This window comes from Rhinolophus ferrumequinum, chromosome 16, assembly GCF_004115265.2.
Source record: "Rhinolophus ferrumequinum isolate MPI-CBG mRhiFer1 chromosome 16, mRhiFer1_v1.p, whole genome shotgun sequence".
In the NCBI taxonomy this organism is placed as follows: domain Eukaryota; kingdom Metazoa; phylum Chordata; class Mammalia; order Chiroptera; family Rhinolophidae; genus Rhinolophus; species Rhinolophus ferrumequinum.
This window is the reverse complement of record NC_046299.1, coordinates 30502059-30521287: the sequence shown is the minus strand read 5'-3', so window position 1 is coordinate 30521287 and position 19229 is coordinate 30502059. Positions and strand designations below refer to the sequence as shown.

The 19229-nt window shown below is 38.7% G+C and overlaps 1 protein-coding gene across 2 annotated transcripts in view; it reads left to right on the top strand.

Annotated features, from left to right (window-relative positions):
• The first annotated feature begins 1101 nt into the window (after window positions 1-1101).
• Window positions 1102-19229, top strand: part of HECTD2 (HECT domain E3 ubiquitin protein ligase 2) — a 65571-nt gene continuing 47443 nt past the window's right edge. For both annotated transcript variants that reach the window (XR_004425339.1, XM_033131015.1), the window contains exons 1-2: window positions 1102-1395; window positions 14843-14972. Coding sequence is in view for 1 of the 2 variants with exons in the window: in XM_033131015.1 (XP_032986906.1) it covers window positions 1258-1395; window positions 14843-14972 (268 nt within the window). In the remaining variant the exon portion in view is untranslated. The remainder of the gene's footprint in view (window positions 1396-14842; window positions 14973-19229) is intronic.

The following is a 19229-nucleotide window of genomic DNA, read 5'->3' as shown; positions in this document are numbered from 1 at the left end:
TCCTCGATCTGAAAATTCACTCAACCTCGAGTCAAATAATAAATCCACAACCTAAAATTCGGGAGTCTTCAATGTCTAGAAATTCCGATTTTAATAGGCTATCCAGTGCATTCTTACTCTCTCCATTCTCTTAGATCAGTAGGTGTCTCAGCCACTCCAGTAGCCAGGAAAGGAAAGGGATAGGGGGACGATAAGAAAGGAAACTGTTTTGGTGGTACAAGTGGGGGATTGTTTTAATATGATTAAGAGCTTTCCTCCTCAGTTTTAAAGTTCTTACCCATATTAACGATCTGACATTAAGGATTATGCAGCAGAGTTTGGGTCTGTCCATCTGTAACTTATAAAAGGAAAGGAACAAGGAAGGGATGGGAGGCAGCAATGGGATGCAGGGAGACAGCAAGATGTAGGAGCGTGGGAACGGGAAGGGAGAGGCGGATTTGGCAAAGGAGGGGGACGCGAGGAACAGGAATGGAAAGTGTGGCCCGGCCGTCCAGCCCGAAGCTGGGGAAGGTGGAGGCCACGACGTCTCACTCCCCAACGACCAGGCTTTTCGTTTGTAGGTGGAGACCCTCAGGGCATTTAGAAAGGGTCGGTCGCCTAAAGAAAGGAAAGGCTGTATCCTGAGGATGCGCAGACTCGAGACCGCCTCTCCTGGGGCAGGCGGGGGGACAAGAGCCAGCAGCGGACCCGCGGCAGACGGGTGGGCGCTGGGGTGGAACAGGCCACCCGCGGATCTAGGCGCCCCAAGCCAGGGCGGCCAGTGCAGCGGGCACCGAAACGCTCGCCCGCCTTACAGGCGCCCCTCGGGCGCTCTCCATCCCCGTCTGACCCTTTTCAGGCCTCGCCTGGTCCCCGAGTCCAGACCCTGTCCTACGGACCCCTCCTCGCCATCACCCGCGACAGTCCGCAAACAACATGGCGGCCCGGCGTCGGCTCTGGCGCCTCCTCCCGGGGCCCCTGGGGCTGGCGAGGGTGGCGGCGCCCGACGTCCCAGACCCACGAGCGGCGAGCCCGGGGTAGGGCGGGGGCGGCCGCGGCCGGGAACAGGCGGGAGAGGCAGGGAGCGGCGTCGGCGGGCCAGGCGCGCGCGGGGGCGGCGGCGGGGCGGGGCATCCGGGCCCCGGCGCAGCGGAGGCGGCGCGGCGGTGGTTGGAAGCGGCGGCCCAGAGCCCTCTCGCGGCCGCGGCGGCAGCAGCGCCAGCCCCAGCCGCAGCCCGGCCGCCGCCGGCGCCTCGCGCTCCCGCCGCCCGGCCCGACATGAGTGAGACAGATCGGGTGCCCTCGCCCGCCGCGCCGCCGGCGGTGGCGGCTGCCGCGCCCGAGGAGAGGAAGGGGAAGGAGCCGGAGCGCGAGAAGCTGCCGCCCATCGTGTCGGCGGGCGCCGGCGCGACTGCGGTAGGTGCCAGGCGGGGGCCTCCGGGCGCCCCGACGGCGGCATCGGGAGAGAGGTCGATGGGGCACGCAGGGGACCGCCCGGGGAGATGCGCCCAGGCCGCCCTTCCTGGGGATCGTGGACAGCCGCGAACACTTGGCCAGCTGCACCTTCCACTCGGGAAATGTTGGGGTGGCCGGGTCCGCTGGCTGTTTTCGGTTATTTTCTGGTTTGGAGGGGCCCCCTTTCTCTAAGGAAATGACCAGCATCTTGGAATCGGCATTATCTGTTGGATGAGGATACGGTGTCAGGCAGGCAGGAGTGGGTTTTCCACTGAACTGCCTGCCTGCCTACCTTTGGGGCGCGAAGATTTTAACCTCTTCTTCTCTTTTCTTTCCCTTCCCCCTTCTGATTGAACGGGCTCCGCGGCGAGTTTCCACTTAATTGTGACCTTCCCGTTGCTGGCAGAGTGGTGGGAGGTAGATGTCTCGGTGATGGTTTATTTTTCGTATGGTACAGACATGTGACGTAAGGTGGGGAGGTTTTTAAAACCTTTTAATTTAAACTCAAGTTATCTAAGCTTGACAGGGATGATTTCCCAGCTGGATTTTCTGAAGGATTATTTGCAGAGCGCTCTCAGGCTTCAAACTACATTTTGCCAGATGATGTAATGGCACAGCCCCTCTTCCTTATTTTTACTGGTGGTTATGACTCTGGTTACTTTGGAGCACACACAAAAAATTAACCTCTGATTTTTGAGATTTTTATTTTACATGATAAATACTTTCTGAGAGTTTGCTTTGAAGACCATCACTTGTCATGCAGCCATGAGTGACAAAATAGTAAAAGTTTAGAGAGCATGATACATTCTCTTCATTCCAGCTTGCAATTCATTTCTCAAAACCTCCCTCTTAAGTGACTAAGAACTTACTAAAATAACTCACTCTCCTTTAAAGTATTGGGAATAATGTTTTGATTTGGTAGGTTTTTCAAAAATATCTAAGGACTGATAATTGGAAATTGTAGGACAAGCTCTTGAAGTTAACTCAGTGCAGCGAAGTGTGGACAGTAATAAAATGACATATTTTAAAATATAGCTACAATTGATTGTTCAATTGGAGTTAGGATTAGGAAGTACTTTGGGAAATGCTTTGAAGGAATTTCTCACCCATCTGTTGGCAGAACCAGCTGCTGTTGGTACCCTAGGCTTTCAGAACCGATCTAGGAAGTTCTTAACTTGCAAATAGCTAGTGTTGCAATAGTTCATTTCTAAGTTAGTTGTTTAAAACAATGAACGCGTATGCTTACAGAAACAGTTACATGAGGCCTGTTAGCTCAGTTGGTTAGAGGGTGGTGCTGATAACACCAAGGTTGCTGGTTTGATCCTGGCATGGGGCACCGTGAGCTGCGACCTCCTTTTTTTTAAAAAAAAAAAGAAAGAAAGAGAGAGAGAGAGAGAGAGAGAGAGAGAGAGAGAGAGAAAGAGTTATATGAATGCGTTTAGGTCCTCAAGTGAGTTTAGGTCCAAAAACATTTATCTCAGTGTAACTGAAAAATTGAAGGTTTGGAATAAAAACTTGGAGAAATTGATACAGTGTGGACACAGGTCTACAGACTGTTATCTGAAACCCTTGGGACTTCGGAATTCAGAGTTTTTCAGATTTTAGAAAGGTAATTCAGTACATATGTATAATCACAGTGGGGTCTTGGCTAGTTCCACATAATCAAGCAAGTGCAGTACATGTGTGTTCATGCCAAATGATGTGAAATCAGACTGTCAGTAGCTTACTATCAGGTCAGGTCATGTTGGATTGTCAGGGAGCTCTGGTCAGGTCCACGTTTTGTTACCAGATGAGTTACAAAAACCTTTCAGTTTAAGAGCTTACAGGATTTTGGAAGTGTGAATAAAAGATTATGGACTTGTACTACTAGTCAAACAGAAGAAGAGAGTTAAAGACGTTTTTAAAAATCTTGACTTAAGCCTTGAAAAGACATAGGCTAAATTAGAAAAGAATGAGAATGAATAGAAAAACTTGAGATTCTGAAGGCAATTTCTGTTGCCTTCCAAGGTCTCAGGGTTGTAGCATTGTGTTTTTTGTTGTTGTTCTTTGTTTTTTTTTTTTTTTAATGACGTTCAGAATTTATGGCTCTTTAAATTGATGGAGGTTTGTCATTAGCACCCCTGTTTTGAATCATGACAGGAGGGAAAAGGACCTTTTCTTGGGTTTTGCATCGAGAGTTAGAAGAGCAATTGGAAGATGAGGAACTCACCGATTGTGTGTGTGTGTGTGTGTGTGTGTGTGTGTGTGTATTTGTCATAGAGAGATTTCTAGAGCTGGAATTCTGAGTTACAGTAATGAAAAGCCGAAGTCGAGAAAATATGTGCTTGGTCCTCCAGAGAGCAAGAAAGCCAGGAGACCTGGGATAATGGCTGAGTTCACTAGTAGGTGGGGAAGGCCTTGGTGTGGGGCAAGGAAAGATAGTTAGTGGCCTGTTTGGTTGTTTTTCAGCCTTCGTGTGGATTAAACAGCTTCTGAAGGTTTGCTTAGGAACCTGATTGCCATCAGTAACTTTTTTCTTTGAGCCATTTTAGTAATTCGTCCTTTTTACCCCACATTAACAGCTCTCTCTATGTAGATTGAGTTTGTGACTCACGTAATGTAGCCCTGCAGTACTAGCTCTTACTAAAAGTCATTGTCACATTTTTATGAGAGTTTGGAAATAATTCAGAGTGATAGCTCCCTAAAATAAGTAGAAGGCCAGATTCTGATGACCCTAAGTAAGCCTGAAGAGTTGGGACTATATCCTGGAAGTTTAAAGACACTTACAGAGGTTGGATTGAGGGTGCTGGAAAGAGGCGCCCTAAAGTGATTGATCCTAAGATCACCAAAGTGTGAGTCAAGGCCATTTTAGCCAGGAAGTACCTAACACAATGGTCTTAAATCTGACTGATCACAGTTACCTTGGTAGCATGTTCAAGTCCTGATTTCTAGATCTCACCCTAGAGCACCGATTTTTTTAGCCTTTGATGCACAGTAGAATCACCTGGGGGAACTTTTAAAGCCATGTTTGTCCAGGTCCAAATGAAGGCCAGTTACATCAATTTCTGGGGACGGGGCTCAGGCATTAAAAAAAAAAAAAAAAAATTCCCAGGTGTAGCTAAGATGCTGTATGTACTGAATTGGAAGCTCTTGGAATCTGTATTTTAACCAATACCGCTCCCTAAACTAAGTAGACTTAGTTTACTAAGTGGACTAGTGAAAGGTATGGAGGCACAGTAGAAATTAGGTGTGATGGGGGAATTAAGAGAAATGGCAATTAAAGTGGTTCTAGTTAGAGATGCCCAAGAAGCTCAAGATAGATCTCTCAGAGGACTGCCAGTGTTTGGGGTTGGCCTTGCAGCTGTAGAGGTGATGCAAGTCCACAGAGTTGAGAAGAAGGAATTTGAAGTAGTGCGTGGGTATGAAGGGCTGATCATGTGAATATTGAATCTGTTGAGGTTGATGGATGGGCGTGGAGGACACTCCATAATAAATTAGTTGCTGATACAATACAGAAGTTAGAAAAAACTGGTGAATGAGGAAGGAAAAAAATGGTCAAAGGTGAAGCAGGAATAATAGTGGCAGGTGAGGATGATGAGTTTGACTGTCTATTTCAACATTTATGTCAGGTAAACAGGAAAGCGAGGTCCTGCACCGGATAGGGTAGCAAGGAATGAAGTTGAGTTCAAGAAAGGTAAAATCAAGAAAGATTTTACCTAGGTCAGGGAGGTGAAGGGAAATGGAGGAAATCAGTTTTGGATTTTAAAGCGAGGTTTGCCCACGGTGAAGGCCAGGAGACTTGTCAAGTAGGTGGAAGGTGAAGGGAAGAGTTTGAGGGAAAACGTAAGGTATATGGAGAGGATTTGACAGGAATTCAGTAATAAGAATGAAAACTTTGTATGTGTTGTGTCAGGTGTGTATAAATGGGCTTGTGGAGCTGCTGTGCCAAAGTGTAACTACCAGTTATTGAACGTCTATTATGTTTAGCTTCGGGCTAGATGTTACAGAAAACAAAAGGTTTTTTACAGAAAATACAAGATTTTTGTTTTTGTTTTGAAAAGATGCCTGCCTCAGGGTAGGCAAGGCTAACACATGAAGACATCACAAAGGAAAGCAGTGTGTAAAAGCCACAATGAGCCATAGAAACAATGTGCACTATAGGCGATCAGAGAATGGAGACCAGTGTGTGCAGAACTATGCAGAAAGGCCTTGAAGTAAAGGTAGTTATTTAAGCTGGCTGGCCATTGAAGGATGATAGGACTTGGATGGGCAAGAGGAAGTGGGAAAAGCAATCTAGTGGGGAAAACAACATGAACAAGGCTCAAAGCGAAGAATTAGGGAGTTATAAAGCAAGCCCAAAGGAAGCATGCTGGGGAACATGTGGGAGGTGAGTAAGATTGCATGGGGGCTGGAGCCAGATCACTAGGCAGAGAAATTTGGACATTTTTTTCTGTGGTTAGTGGGAAGCCATTGGAGTTTCTTAAACAGAGGAACACCATAATGAAATCAGTGGCAGTGATTGGAGGTAGTTAGACTGGAGGAAGGAGAAAGAGTGCAAAGGAAGGAGCTTTGTAGTCTATACCTGAGGTGATGGGTGCATCTCCTAGGGTCGTGGCCATGTGATAAGGTGTAAGGGATGGAAGATCTACACGACATGGAACCTCCCTAGAAAGCAGGAATGAAAGAGAAGGAAGATTAATAAAAGATTTAGAATTTCAAGGCGAGTTCTCTCAGAGAAAAATATTTACATAGAAAGTCATTCCAGCCAACATCATTGTAAATAATCATATGCGTGTGTGAACTTACATAAACCCTGCCCATGTCGGTATTTGGAACAATCTTCATCTGGAACATTTTGTGCCCTTTGTCCATTATGTTCTAAATAAGAGGTGAACAGTTTAAGAATGAAAGCTATGGTGGCAAAGGTGTATTTTAAGCAATTTAGTAAACCACACATATTACAAAAATATGTATATTTCCCTAATTTTTCTTCTTTTTTTAAAAAATATAGTTTAGTCTGTGGGTGAAGGAGCCATTCTTGCATTACAAAACTGTTAGACTCCTAAGCCTTATATGAATAACTAGTTGTTCTTAAGTTGATGTTTGTAACTTGGTGACATTTTGTAAGCAGTCAAAAAATAGGTTTGGGGGAAATGATTGTAAAGCATGTGCCTCTTAAAAATAGAAATTAGTGAAATATTACAATTCAGTTGAATTGAAAAGTCAATCTGAAGTTTGAGCCTAGTTATTACAGAAAGTTATATTTCAAATTAACTGGTTTTGACCCAGATGTTTTTATTAAAAAACAGAAAATTGGTTAAGGAATTGTGACTGCATCAAATCGCGCGTTTTAAAAGTAGTATTTTACGGCATATGGATAATCTATTGATGTAGTTGCTTCTTTTCCTATGTTGTAAATTAAGTGAATAAAATCTCCCATGCCACCTTGCCTTCCTGGTAAGTCCTGAAATTTCTGAGCTTTGGGACCAACATTTCTTTTATATTAAGTCCAGTTAATTTTCAGTTACCTATAAGATCAATGGTGGTGTGACGTTGTTGGTATCAGAATTTTGTTTCAGGATCCATATCCTTATTTCCTAGTCTCCTTTGAAAGAGGTGGTTTATATCACCTAAAGAAAATAAGTCCATTTGGGCTGGTGTTAGTTTGGGAGGGAAGTTCTCACCTTGAAAGTAGCTAACTTTTCACATCTTAATTGAAGGCTGTAGAACAAAGCTAGCACTTTTGATTTAATAACCCGGCGTCCTAATAGGGAACAGTGAAAAAATGTACAAGAAAGAAAAACAAAATAGTCACAGGACCTACAGTAATCTCCTTTGTAGACTCTAAATACAGTTGAGGCCTCTTATCTACTGTGGCCCTGATAGTTTAGGTCAGTTTTTTTAAAAAAGTTGGTAAAGCACAGAAGCTTAAATGCTTTTTTATTTTAACTTAAAACATAATGTATATTTTTTCAGCAATCTTTTGACACAATAGCCTTTGCTGAGTATCTCAGGAAGCCACTCACTATTTTGTAGTTTTTCTATGCATCATAGGTAGTCCCTGGACTTCTTGAGACTGAAGCACTTAATCTGTTGCCGAAATGTTCATCTTTGGATTTGAAAAATGCATTTCAGTGCGGTGTGGCCAAAAGTTTTGATTGCCTTTGTCCCTATATACATATCAGAAATTACCAGAGCAAGAAAATCAATTTTAATTCATCCAGATATCTTACATTCTTTGTCTATAGAGTACTTTATACCATATTTAAATTTGTTACATTTCCACAAACCCCTTCTTCCAAAATGATGCAGGGAAATTGTGACTCAGAATAATAACTTTGTTCCTTTTTTCCGAAGGTTGTAGGTTTGGGTTGGATCTAGTTCAGGAAAATCTATCTAGATCAGCTCTGTCCAGTTGGAAATATAATGTGAATTGCATATGTAATTAAAAATTTTCCAATAGCCACATTAAGGGAATAATAAAAATAAAGAGGTAAAATTAATTTTAATAAGATATTTTATTTAACCCAACATATGCAGAAACTTACCATTTCAACATTTAATCAACGTAGATGCTTAGTGAGGTATTTTACCTCTTTTTCACACTAAGTCTTTGAAAATTGTATATTGTACACTTTCTAGCTGTATCAATTTGGACTTAACACATTTCAAGTGCTCAATAGCCACATGTGGCAAATGGCTATATTAGGCAGTGCAGATTTAAATATCTTCTTGTTCTCCCAAGATTTCTTAAATTTATTCTTAGTTCTAATTACTGTTTATCCCTATTGTGGCAATCCTCAAAGTGTGGTCCTCCACATCCTTTTAGAGGACCATGAGGTCCTCTAACATGCTAAGATGTTATTTGTCTTGTCTTGTTCCAGAACATTCTCTCATGAATTTACAGAGTAGTTTTCTAAAGGCTACATGACCCATGATATTGCAAATAATTGAATGCAGAAGCATATATAAGAATCCAGCTGTCTCTATTAAACCAGATACTAAAAAATAGGTTTGCAAAATGTAAGACAATGCTATTCTTCTCACTAATATTTTTTGTTTGGGAACATACAGTTTTTTTCCATAAATGGGTTTGTTGTTATTTTAAAAGAAATTAGAACATACCTACCATAATTTTTAAGAGTATAAAGGAGTCCTGAGACCAGAAAGTTTGAGAAACACTATCCTAATGTATGTTGAATTTCCTTTGTACTATTACTATTAATGCTTTTTATTTGGCATTTTAGATGACAGGTATTCTGTATAAGTGAATTTTCCAACTATCCATGAGTTGTTGGACATTTTAGAATACCCAATCATTATTTATTGTGTGGAGCATTTTCTAAAATACAGTATGTAGATTTCAAATAGAAAATGCTGAATATAATTGAAAATATCTTTGTGACTGGATCCCCTGTGACACTTTGCATCCAGAGCTGAATGAACTTCTGCCAGTCTGACCTATCTAAATAGATAGAATGCAACATTAACTTTAACTTCATATAGTTTAAAATGCAAGCATTTTCAGCGTGTTTGCAAAGCTAGTAGTTTAAAATATGTTATGAAGAATGAATTTTGTAGACATAGAAATTCAATTTAAAATATTTGAGTTCAGAGACCCTAATATAGTGAGAAATCATGGCTTTCAAAAGTGTTTCATGATGGAAGAGAGCCAGCAATTATTCTTCTAAGAAAGATTGCTTTAAAATGTGAAAAAAAAAATGTTTTATCTTCTAAGGCAGGTTTTGGAGATAGAAGATGAGCAAAGTAAATTTCACTAGAATTTTGAATATAATGGAACTTGGTGTTTAATACAGAAGCTGTCCTGGAAAACCACGAATATCATCCTTATTGGTATCTGTTAAAAAATATGATAAATCAGAAATTTAACTCAGATGTAGTCTCTTCCTCAGTAAAGGTTGAAAGTAGGAAGTTGTATATTAAAATAAAGTTTTAAATAAGTTTACAATATTTAATTATATGTTAACAGGAGCAAAGCAGGTAGTCTAAGTATTTGTCTCCTTAAATTTTTTGAGTTATTTTATATTATAACTTTACATAGAATCTGTGCGATTAGATCGTCATAAAGACCATTGAGGTCTATGTTAGGTACTTATGAAATGTGACCTTTGATTAGTTATGTAATTAGTACATAAAATTTTTCTGCTCTTTATTAAACTCATTATCAGCCTCTGCCTAGAGAGTCAAGTATATTATTTGCTATGCCAGGTTTAAATATTTTGAGTTATTTTCCTCAATGAATTCTTAAAGTGTTCCCCCCCCGCCATGTTTCCTGTTTGTACTTATCATCAATCTATAACAGCTGGTTGGGTATCCTGCTACTATCTTATTCTTCAATACATCCAGCCCACTATTTGTAGACTGGCCATATTCCAAAACTTCATCTTTAGTGTTCTCCTTCTGTGGGCCTCAGATAACATTTCCAAAACTCACAGGAAACCAGATGTAATAACTGCGGTAAATCCAATTCTTAGAAGGCTTGTAAAGTAATGTTTTCTCACCTTTAACTTAGTCTGAAGTTTGATGTCATGTTAATACCCCGTAGCTTCTTGATTTGATTCTCTAATTTTCAGTTAATAGGTTTACCATCACATAACATGCTGCCCTGTTTTTCCTCATGAAAGTATTAGGTTATGTGTAATATTTCTCTTGTGGAAGCTACTATGGGGCCACTGCTATATTTTGAGGGTTTGCGTTTATTAATCTGCAATGCACTTTAAACCTATGAAATTGTCCATGATTAATTTCATGTCATCTCAAGTATAAGGTCTCAAGAGCACAGTCATGTAACAAACAAGAGACTTACTAGACCAAGGATTTTATTTTATGTTGTTGAAGCTTTTTTGATTACAAGGAACAGAAAATCAGGCCATTTATACCTCCTTTTGGAAAAGGGGGATTTATTGGAATGATGCATATTGATTAGAACCAGAAAGCCAACAGGAACAAAAACTGGCTGCTCTCTGTGCCTCTTCTATTCTCTCACTCTTGGTTGGTTTGTCACTCTTCCATATTCCTCAACCTAAAATCTAGAAAGATCGCCCTGATTGACGTACTAAAAAGCATCAATACCCTTTATACCAGGCCATCTAATGTGTGGCCACGCAGCCTGCAGATGGCTGCTTTTCAGTTGAATGCCTATCTCTTCTCCAATCCTTGGCCTTTTCTGCACAAAGAATAGCAGTAATGCTGTGAGGACCATAAGAGTGAACCCTGGATTTGGCAGCTGTGATAACATGCTCTGTACATCTTCCCTCAAACCTTTGTACCCTTCCAGCCACTGGCCTTTCTCCCTTCTGTAAAGCTTCTGGACAGAGCAATCCGTGCTTATTGCTTTAATTTTCTAAGTTCCCACTCATTTGCCAATCCATTTCATAATAGTTTCTGCCTCTACCATTCCTCTGAATCTGTTGTCCCTGTGACTTCATAGTTGCTGATTCCTGTAGGCACATTTTAGACCTAACCACTCTTCATCGTTTAACATTGTTGACTACTTTTTTTCTTGAAGCTTTATTTTTTCTTAGTTTTAACCCATCACCTTAGATATCTATCTCTTTGGCCATTCATTCTTCATCTTTGTCAGCTCATGTTACACATGCCAATATTTCCCATGGTTCTGACCTTATGTTAGTTTTGCATAACAATGGCTAGATAACAGCAGCATAATGATAACCCTGTCAGTTAGAAAAAATCATTATTTTGATACGCCCGCTTCTTTATGGTGAGATGTCAAAGTAGGTCTATTCTCCTGAAATTATACTTCGTTCGTTCCATTTATTTTGTAATTTATGGAAGGGTTCCTTGCTTCTAATTATGCTTCACATTCAGACCTGAACTCTTACCATTTGGTATTGCTTTGGCCCAGGCTGCCATTCGTCACTGCCTATTACTGCTGTCTCAGTTCAGACTTCATTTCTTCCAATAGGCCTGGTTTAGCTTCTGGTATTACTCCCCTTCAGTCTATTCCTTACACTGCTGCCGGAGTGATTTTTCTAAGGTACAGATATGATCATGTCACTCCCTGCTTATAAATCCTCAGTGACTTTTTTCTATCCCCTTCCAGGATAAAATGCATACTCCATAGCCTGAAGGCTCCTTGATATGGTCCCTGCCTGCCTTTCCAGTCTCACCTCACTGGGCCATTCTCTGTTTCTGATTCTTTATTTCACCTACACTGCTCCTCAAATCCTGTTGTTGCTCGGTCTTAGAAAACATCTGTGACAGTCATCAATTAATAAAATGCCCTTGCTATATTGTTATTGTAGATATTTATTATTAAGCTAACAAACCTCTATTACCGAGGTGCCATTCATTAACCTCGTCTTACAAATCGGTTACTTTTATTAGTTATCATGTATAAATCAAATTTATAGTTCATCAAATTTGGCATTTGTTCCCACTCTTGTTTAAGATAGAACAAAACATACAAATAAGCAAACTTGGCCCCATGCGTTAATAAAATTCTTACTTTAAATATCCTAATATTTATGGCAAGGAATGATTTACTTTTTCAAACATATAGTTTATTTTGATTTTATTTCCTATTTGATTTTATTTATTGTTTTAATTTACCAAGATTATGCAAATTGTGCTGTTTACTAAGACTGTTTTATAGAAAATATTGCATCTCACTGTCCTATTTATCTGTTTCTCCGATTTTCTCTGCCCTCTGTGGGAATCTACTATAGTAACTATCACCCATTAAGGTAGTTACTGTCACCCTTTGTGGCTGATATTATAAAGCTACTAGAGATTAGAACTGATAGTTGTTAAATGGCTTTGTTGATTGAATCAATTACTTGTAATTTTTATTATTTGAAAGTTCCAAAATGAACTAAGCAATGCTCTTCGGGACCTCCTTTTATTAAGAAGGCGTAGAGGAAGGGAGAGGCAAATAAAATATTGAATCTTTCCTAAGATTGCTAGGACATCAAAGGTTTCCCTAAACTACACACTTAGTTTTTCTGCTTATGTTAATTTCCTCTGGTTAGGTGAGTTGCTCCTAAAGCTATTAAATTTCATTCAGTGTACATCTACAAAAGTAGAGAAGATAATGTCAGCCACAAAGGGTTGTTGGGAAAACAGGTTGATATGTGTAACACACCCACTATCACATGATAAACCCTTGATGGGTGATAGTTATTATAGTATGAGACTCTGAGATTTAGTTGTTGAAGAGTACAGATTTCAGGGTCATTCAGACTAGAGTTTGAATTCCCACTTACCAGCTCTGTAGACTTGGGCATGGTACTTCAATTTCCTGATTGTTAAAATAGGATAACAATACATATGACACAGAATGTTGTATGAAAGCACTTAATAGAGTACTAAGTATATAACAAGTACTGAATACATGACTTGTTGTAGTAGGTTATTATCACAGGAATCATCGTTTATTGACACCCATTGTGTTGTAGGTTATGTACAAGACTAGATGATATTGTCTAATTCAGAAACATCAGATTGATAAGTAAAATCTATTAGAAGACTACTTTATTTCAGTTAGGCAATATGTTTAACTTTTATAGGCTGAATCATGTAGGCTAATCCTAACACAGAAATATTAACTCAGACTTTACTGAGCCTAAATGTAGCCAAAAAGCAAGCAAAAACAAGTTAACAAAAAACAACAACAAATTCTATGAGTAGCCAAAGGTACCACACATGAAAAACTGCATATACGTAGTATTTGCCTCCTGGAAGTATTACTCAAGTTCTCATTTAGTGTCCATCACATCTCTGTTGCTTGTTAGCTGAATGACTTTAGGTGAGTCTCAGACAGTTCTAGTTCCCTCATCTGTAAAATAAAGGATTTAAAGAACTAATTTCTAAATATCTCTTAATTCCAGAAACTTTTTAATTCTATGTGTATAGTATTTGAAATTTATTCTTTCTGGATTCTTTTTTATACTAATCTCTTTTGAAAAACAAAAACATAATACATTTACTTTAAAATACAGGATCTATGCACAAGATTCACTGGATGTGAGCTCTGTGATGAATAAGGAATTTCTAGTCCAGCATGTAGGACCAGTATGAGAACAATTATAATTTCAGTGGAATAATTTAAGTAAATTATAAGCATAAATAAGAGTGATTGATTTTTGTGGAAATGGTGACCACCAGAAAATATTTTGCAGAGAAGTTACTATAGAATAGCTTATGCTGCATTTACAAAGTAGCCCCAAGTTTCAGTGTTTGAAAATGGTGAAGGTTTATTTATTGCTAATGGTATAATCTAACGTCAGAGTGACTCTGCTCCACATAGTCACTCAGCAAGCTGATGAATGCTCTGACATCTCAACTTGTGTCCTCCATAGTTGTCACAATGCATTCCTTAAATGCATTAGTACTTCCTGGTCCACAAAAGTCATTTCTACTGTGGCCTATTAGAATTAATCTTATGGCTCCACCTCTCTGTAAGAGAGTGGGTAACGTGGTACAGTGACTATTTGGTGAGGGTAAATGTTTTTGCTACATAGCATATGAACTGATTCTAAAAAGGTAAATGGAAATCAAGCTGATGAATGAGGAAAGAGGAGATGAAAAAGAAACTGTGTACTGTGAAAGCAAAGAAATTATGTTTGAAGAAGTGAATGTTAAGGAAGAAGTTTACTATATTCTATTAAGCATCTGGAAGCTGGAAAGAGCTGAGAATAAGCTATGAGGTAGCTCTATAGCAGAGCTATAGCTGAATATTCCACTGGTAATGTAATGTAAATTTATTTAAAATTATAAAATACAGATTAATTATACCTTATGAATTTTACAGTTATTTTGTGGAAAATGTATTAATGAGTAATAGAGTTTATGCTACAGGGAAACTGCTCTATTATCTGCACCTAAGGATCCCTCGGTGCTTCGCTTTTAAATCCTGGTCCACTCTAAGTACAATCACAGTGCTTAGAAAGAGTGAATTTGAAAGGGTTTCTCTCTTTACCTGAACTTTTAAAGTTGCATTCAAAACACAAGAAAACTTTCAGTGAATCAACCTGTGATCCTAACAAAATATTTGTGGCAGGCAGAAAAAGAGTGTCATCTAAATACAAAGTTAAAATAGCATTTAACATGAATAGAGCGTGTACTTGGTAGAAAATGCTGTGCTGTTTTATACACATTATCTCAGTTAAACCTCACAATACTCGTGAGGAAGTACTATCATTACCCTCATTTCCAAACTTTGTTAATTTGTAAGCTGTTAGATAATATAACTACTTTCATTTTATATCAAAAACAGTTTGGTCCTAGAAAAGGTAAGTCAGTGTTATATACATGTTTTATCTATCTACTTACCACATATCTATCATCAAATAAAGTGTCTATTATAAATGTTGATAATTTCTGCAATAAAATAATTTCAGTATAGCTAGTTGGAATTATGTTGCAATGTTAACATTTCTGTTTTTAGGGTTTGGACAGAGGATCTCAAGGCCAAATTTCCACTTTCAGCAGTGTTATTTCAACTGTTGGCCAGAAGAAAGAAGCTGCTGAAAACAGAAGTTCACCTACACATCTTGTTTTCCCTAACATCAAGAATGGTAAAAAAAAAGAAAAACAAATATTAAAAGTACACATAGTCTGTATATCTTGGCTGAAAGTATACTTTGAATCTATTTTAAAAATAGATTTTAATTATCCAGCATTGTTCTGGTAGGTCTAGTTAGTTAATATAATGAGAAAAAGAAATAAACTGTATAAATATTTACAGAAAAGAACAAAATTATTATTTTTGGGTGAATGTTCCCTAGAGTAAGAGAATGAAATACAAAGCTTATGAATAATAAAGTTTGGTTAGGGAGCCAGACCCAATGCAAATATATAAAAATTCAATAGATTTCCTTTATTTGATCAATAATCAATTAAAAGATTTGATAGGAAACATATTAAATACTTAGAAATAAACCTAAAAGAAAATTAGCAAAACCTATATGAAGAAAACAACAACTTTATCTAAAGATTAAAAGGGTTTCACTGAAAAAACAGCATAAATATTATAGAGATGTCAGGTACACCCAATTTAATAAATTTTTCAACAGCTGTTTTGGTAGAAATGTAAGAAAATGATGCTCTGTTTGGTCAATAAGAGTAAATGTCTGAGAGGATGCAGGAAAACAATTGAGGGAGCTCCTTCCTCCATAGTACCATATATTATAAACCTGTACTAATGAGAGCACTGCCACCCACGTAGCCAAATAGATGGAGCTAGAGCAGTCAAAAATGCTATATACAAAGGGTTTTAAATTATTCAAAAATGGAATTAGGCCAACTGCCTAACCTGTTGAAAATAACAATGTTAGAGTTTTGTAAAACTACAAAAGTACTGGAAGAAAATGCAGGAGATAGTTTTTATAATAAAATTCTTGGAGTGACAACAATACCAAAAGCCATAAAACAAAAAATCAGTAAGTTTGAATACATAAGAAAATTGAAAACTATTATAGGAATTTTACAAAGTCATAAAGTACAAACAACTCAGTTGGTGAAAACCATTCTTGACTCATAAAGATCATTAATAAATCCGTAAAATGAATGTTCTAGTAGGAAAAAAGGCAAAGGGTATGAACAGATGAATCAAAAAAGGAAATATGGGGGCAGTTGGTTAGCTCAGTTGGTTAGAGCACGGTGCTCTTTGCTCTTACCAACAGGGTTGCCGGTTTCTTACCAACAGGGTTGCCTGTTTGATTCCCACATGGACCACTATGAACTGCACCCTCCACAAGTAGATTGAAACAGCTACTTGACTTGGAGCTCATGGTTCCTGGAAAAACACACTTAAATAAATAAAAGTTAAAAAAATAATAATAATAAATGACGAGAGCCAAAGCTTACAACTAACATTTGTTCAACACTATGTGCCTGAACATTTCATCATCACTGTTACATACCACCTTCAGAGTACTACTGTTAAATAAATACTATCAGTATCTTCTATTAAAAAAAAAAAAGAAATATGAACAATTAATACACATGTGAAAGGATCCTTAACCTCACTAGTATTTAAATACAAATTAAAACAAGGAGTTAAGGGCCAGCCTGGCGGCTGAGGCGGTTGGAGCTCCGTGCTCCTAACTCCGAAGGCTGCCGGTTCGATTCCCACATGGGCCCTTGGGCTCTCAACCACAAGGTTGCCAGTTCACCACCTCGACTCCCGCAAGGGATGGTGGTCTGTGCCCCCTGCAACTAACAATGGCAACTGGACCTGGAGCTGAGCTGCACCCTCCACAACTAGGATTGAAAGTACAACAACTTGACTTGGAAAAAAGTTCTGGAAGTACACACTGTTCCCCAATAAAAAAAAAAAAAAAATCCTGTTCCCCTTCCCCAATAAAATCTTTTTTAAAAAATTTTAAAAAATTAAAAAGAAATAAAACAAGGAGTTAACATTTCCCAACTCAGCTGCAGCGAATGAAAGAATTTATATCTGTATAGTTATCTAAAGGGGGTGAAAATTGGCACTTTTATGAGTGGAGGGCTTGGAAATTAATATAACCTTTTTGGAAGGCAAATTACACATATACACAAATTTTTAAATGTTCATATATTCACTGACCCAGTAATTCCATTTCTAGGAATTTATTCTAAAGAAGTATTCTAAAGAAGGTCAAAGATATATGAAAAGAGTGTACATTGTCTACAATAGTTGTATTTAAAGAGATCTAAATAAATGATTAACTAAATTATGGTAATACATATTGTAAATACTATGTCTCTATTAAGAAAAATGTGGTATGTCTATAAAGTGTATAGGAGAAATGCCCTCAATACATTATAAAATGAAAAACACAAGTTACACACTAAGTAGAATGTGACTCCAAGTTTATAAGTGTAAGGCAAACCTTTTTCACTTCCTTGAGCATATAAAGAGATACGGAAGGATACCTACCAATCTGTTAATGGTTTCCTCAGGAAAGTAGTATTGGGTATATATTATTAATATATTCTATTTCTATATACCACTCTGAAATGTTTTATCACAGGAAATGTACATTACTTGCATAATTTTAAGTACCCCTTGCTCTATAACAAGACAAAACAAATTTGCAAAGGTTTAAATGTCCTTCACACCTGAACAGAACAAAACAAACCAGAAATGTTTAAGAACAGAGTTTCTGGTGTCCATAAACTGCATGTGGCATAAATTGTTTCTGCACATATTTTCTGTTCACACTCCCAAGTTAGTGCTAGACCTATTCTGCACTCTTACAGGTTGCTTTTTACATCTCACTTATCAACCTTTGCCTTTGAAAACTTCTTTCCTCCTTTACTTACACACACATACATGCACACTTGTTCCATCATCTCAGTCTTACCCCAAGGAGGCACATATGTCACAATCCCCCAACCCACAACACAACAAAACAACCTGTAATTGTGATATGATTATAGAAATAAAGAAAATGAGCCTGAGATAGAAATTATTTTCCCATTTTAAGGGTAAGGAAACGTAAGCCACAGAGAGTTTTAAAGAACTTGCCGTGCATGAATTTGCATAGCTAATGATTGACTGAGATGGGAAAAGGAAAAGAGAACCAAAGGTAGTTTTGAATAATACCTTAATTAAAAGGAGAGTTGGTGAAAGAAAAGGAAGTGAGCCCTGAAGGCGATAAAAAGAACCAGGTTGTTCTATGACTTGGAAATCAAGGGAAAAGAAAATTTAAGGAGAATTTGGTCAACAGTGTCACCACTGCTAAGAGAGGATGAGATGAGTAAGCACTGAGACAGAGACAGGATTTGTTGGTTAATGTGTTCATTGGTGACTTTTAAGAGAACAGTTTAGTAGAATGGTCTGTGGAGAATTCAAATTGTAAGAAGTTAAGGGGTGGATTAGTGGTGAGGATGTAGGGTAATGTAGACTGCCTTTAGAGTAGCTTGGGCTGAAAGAGAAAACAATGGAATCTCGAGAGCAGTATGGTCGAGGTAAAAGATCTAATACAGAGGGAGAGACTAAAGTTGCAGTAGGAACATAGAATAAAATGAACAGATAAAATAAAGAAGTGGTGTGAGGATGGGATCAAAGAAGAATATACCCATAAGGGCTGAGATACTGGCTCCAGCAAAAAGAAAAGGGCACTTTTTATTCAGACTATGCAACAGACGGAAGAGGAAATGGAGGTAGGAAACTCACTTCTCGCCTTGAATTCAGTAGTCTCCTTGGTGGGTTTTATGAGTTTCCTAGGGCTGCCATAACGAAGTAACACAAATTGGTGGATTGAAGTGACAGAAATTTATTCTCTCCTGCTTCTGGAGGTTAGAATCCTGCCATATGTTGGCAGGATTGGTTCCTTTTCAAGGTTCTGGGGGAGAATCTGTTCCGTGCCCTAATCCAGTATGACCCTATGTTATGTCTACAAAGACACTATTTGTAAATAAGGCCACATTCACAGATCGTAAGGTTTAGGACTTCAACATATCCTTTTAGCGGACACAGTTCAGCTCACAACAGAGGGTTGGGAACCTTAGGAACATTGAAAGGTCTGCTATGGATAATGGTAGGGAGGCAGAGAAGGGGTGGGTAGCCATAGCCTTCATTTGGACTGTCGGTTCAGATTTCTCAGCCTCGATCCAACACTGATAATATAATCTATTCTGTCTATACTAATATCTTCATCTCTGAACCCAGCTTGCCAACCTGTATGCCCACAACTGCCTGCCTCCTGAGTGAATGTATTGACTCTGAATATGACCCACTTATGTGAGCGCCCACGTGTCTCCTTCCATTTCACCTGTGCCAGTTTGTGGAGTCTAGACTCAACCCCAACCTGAAACTGGAATATTTAAATATACCACTCTAGAAG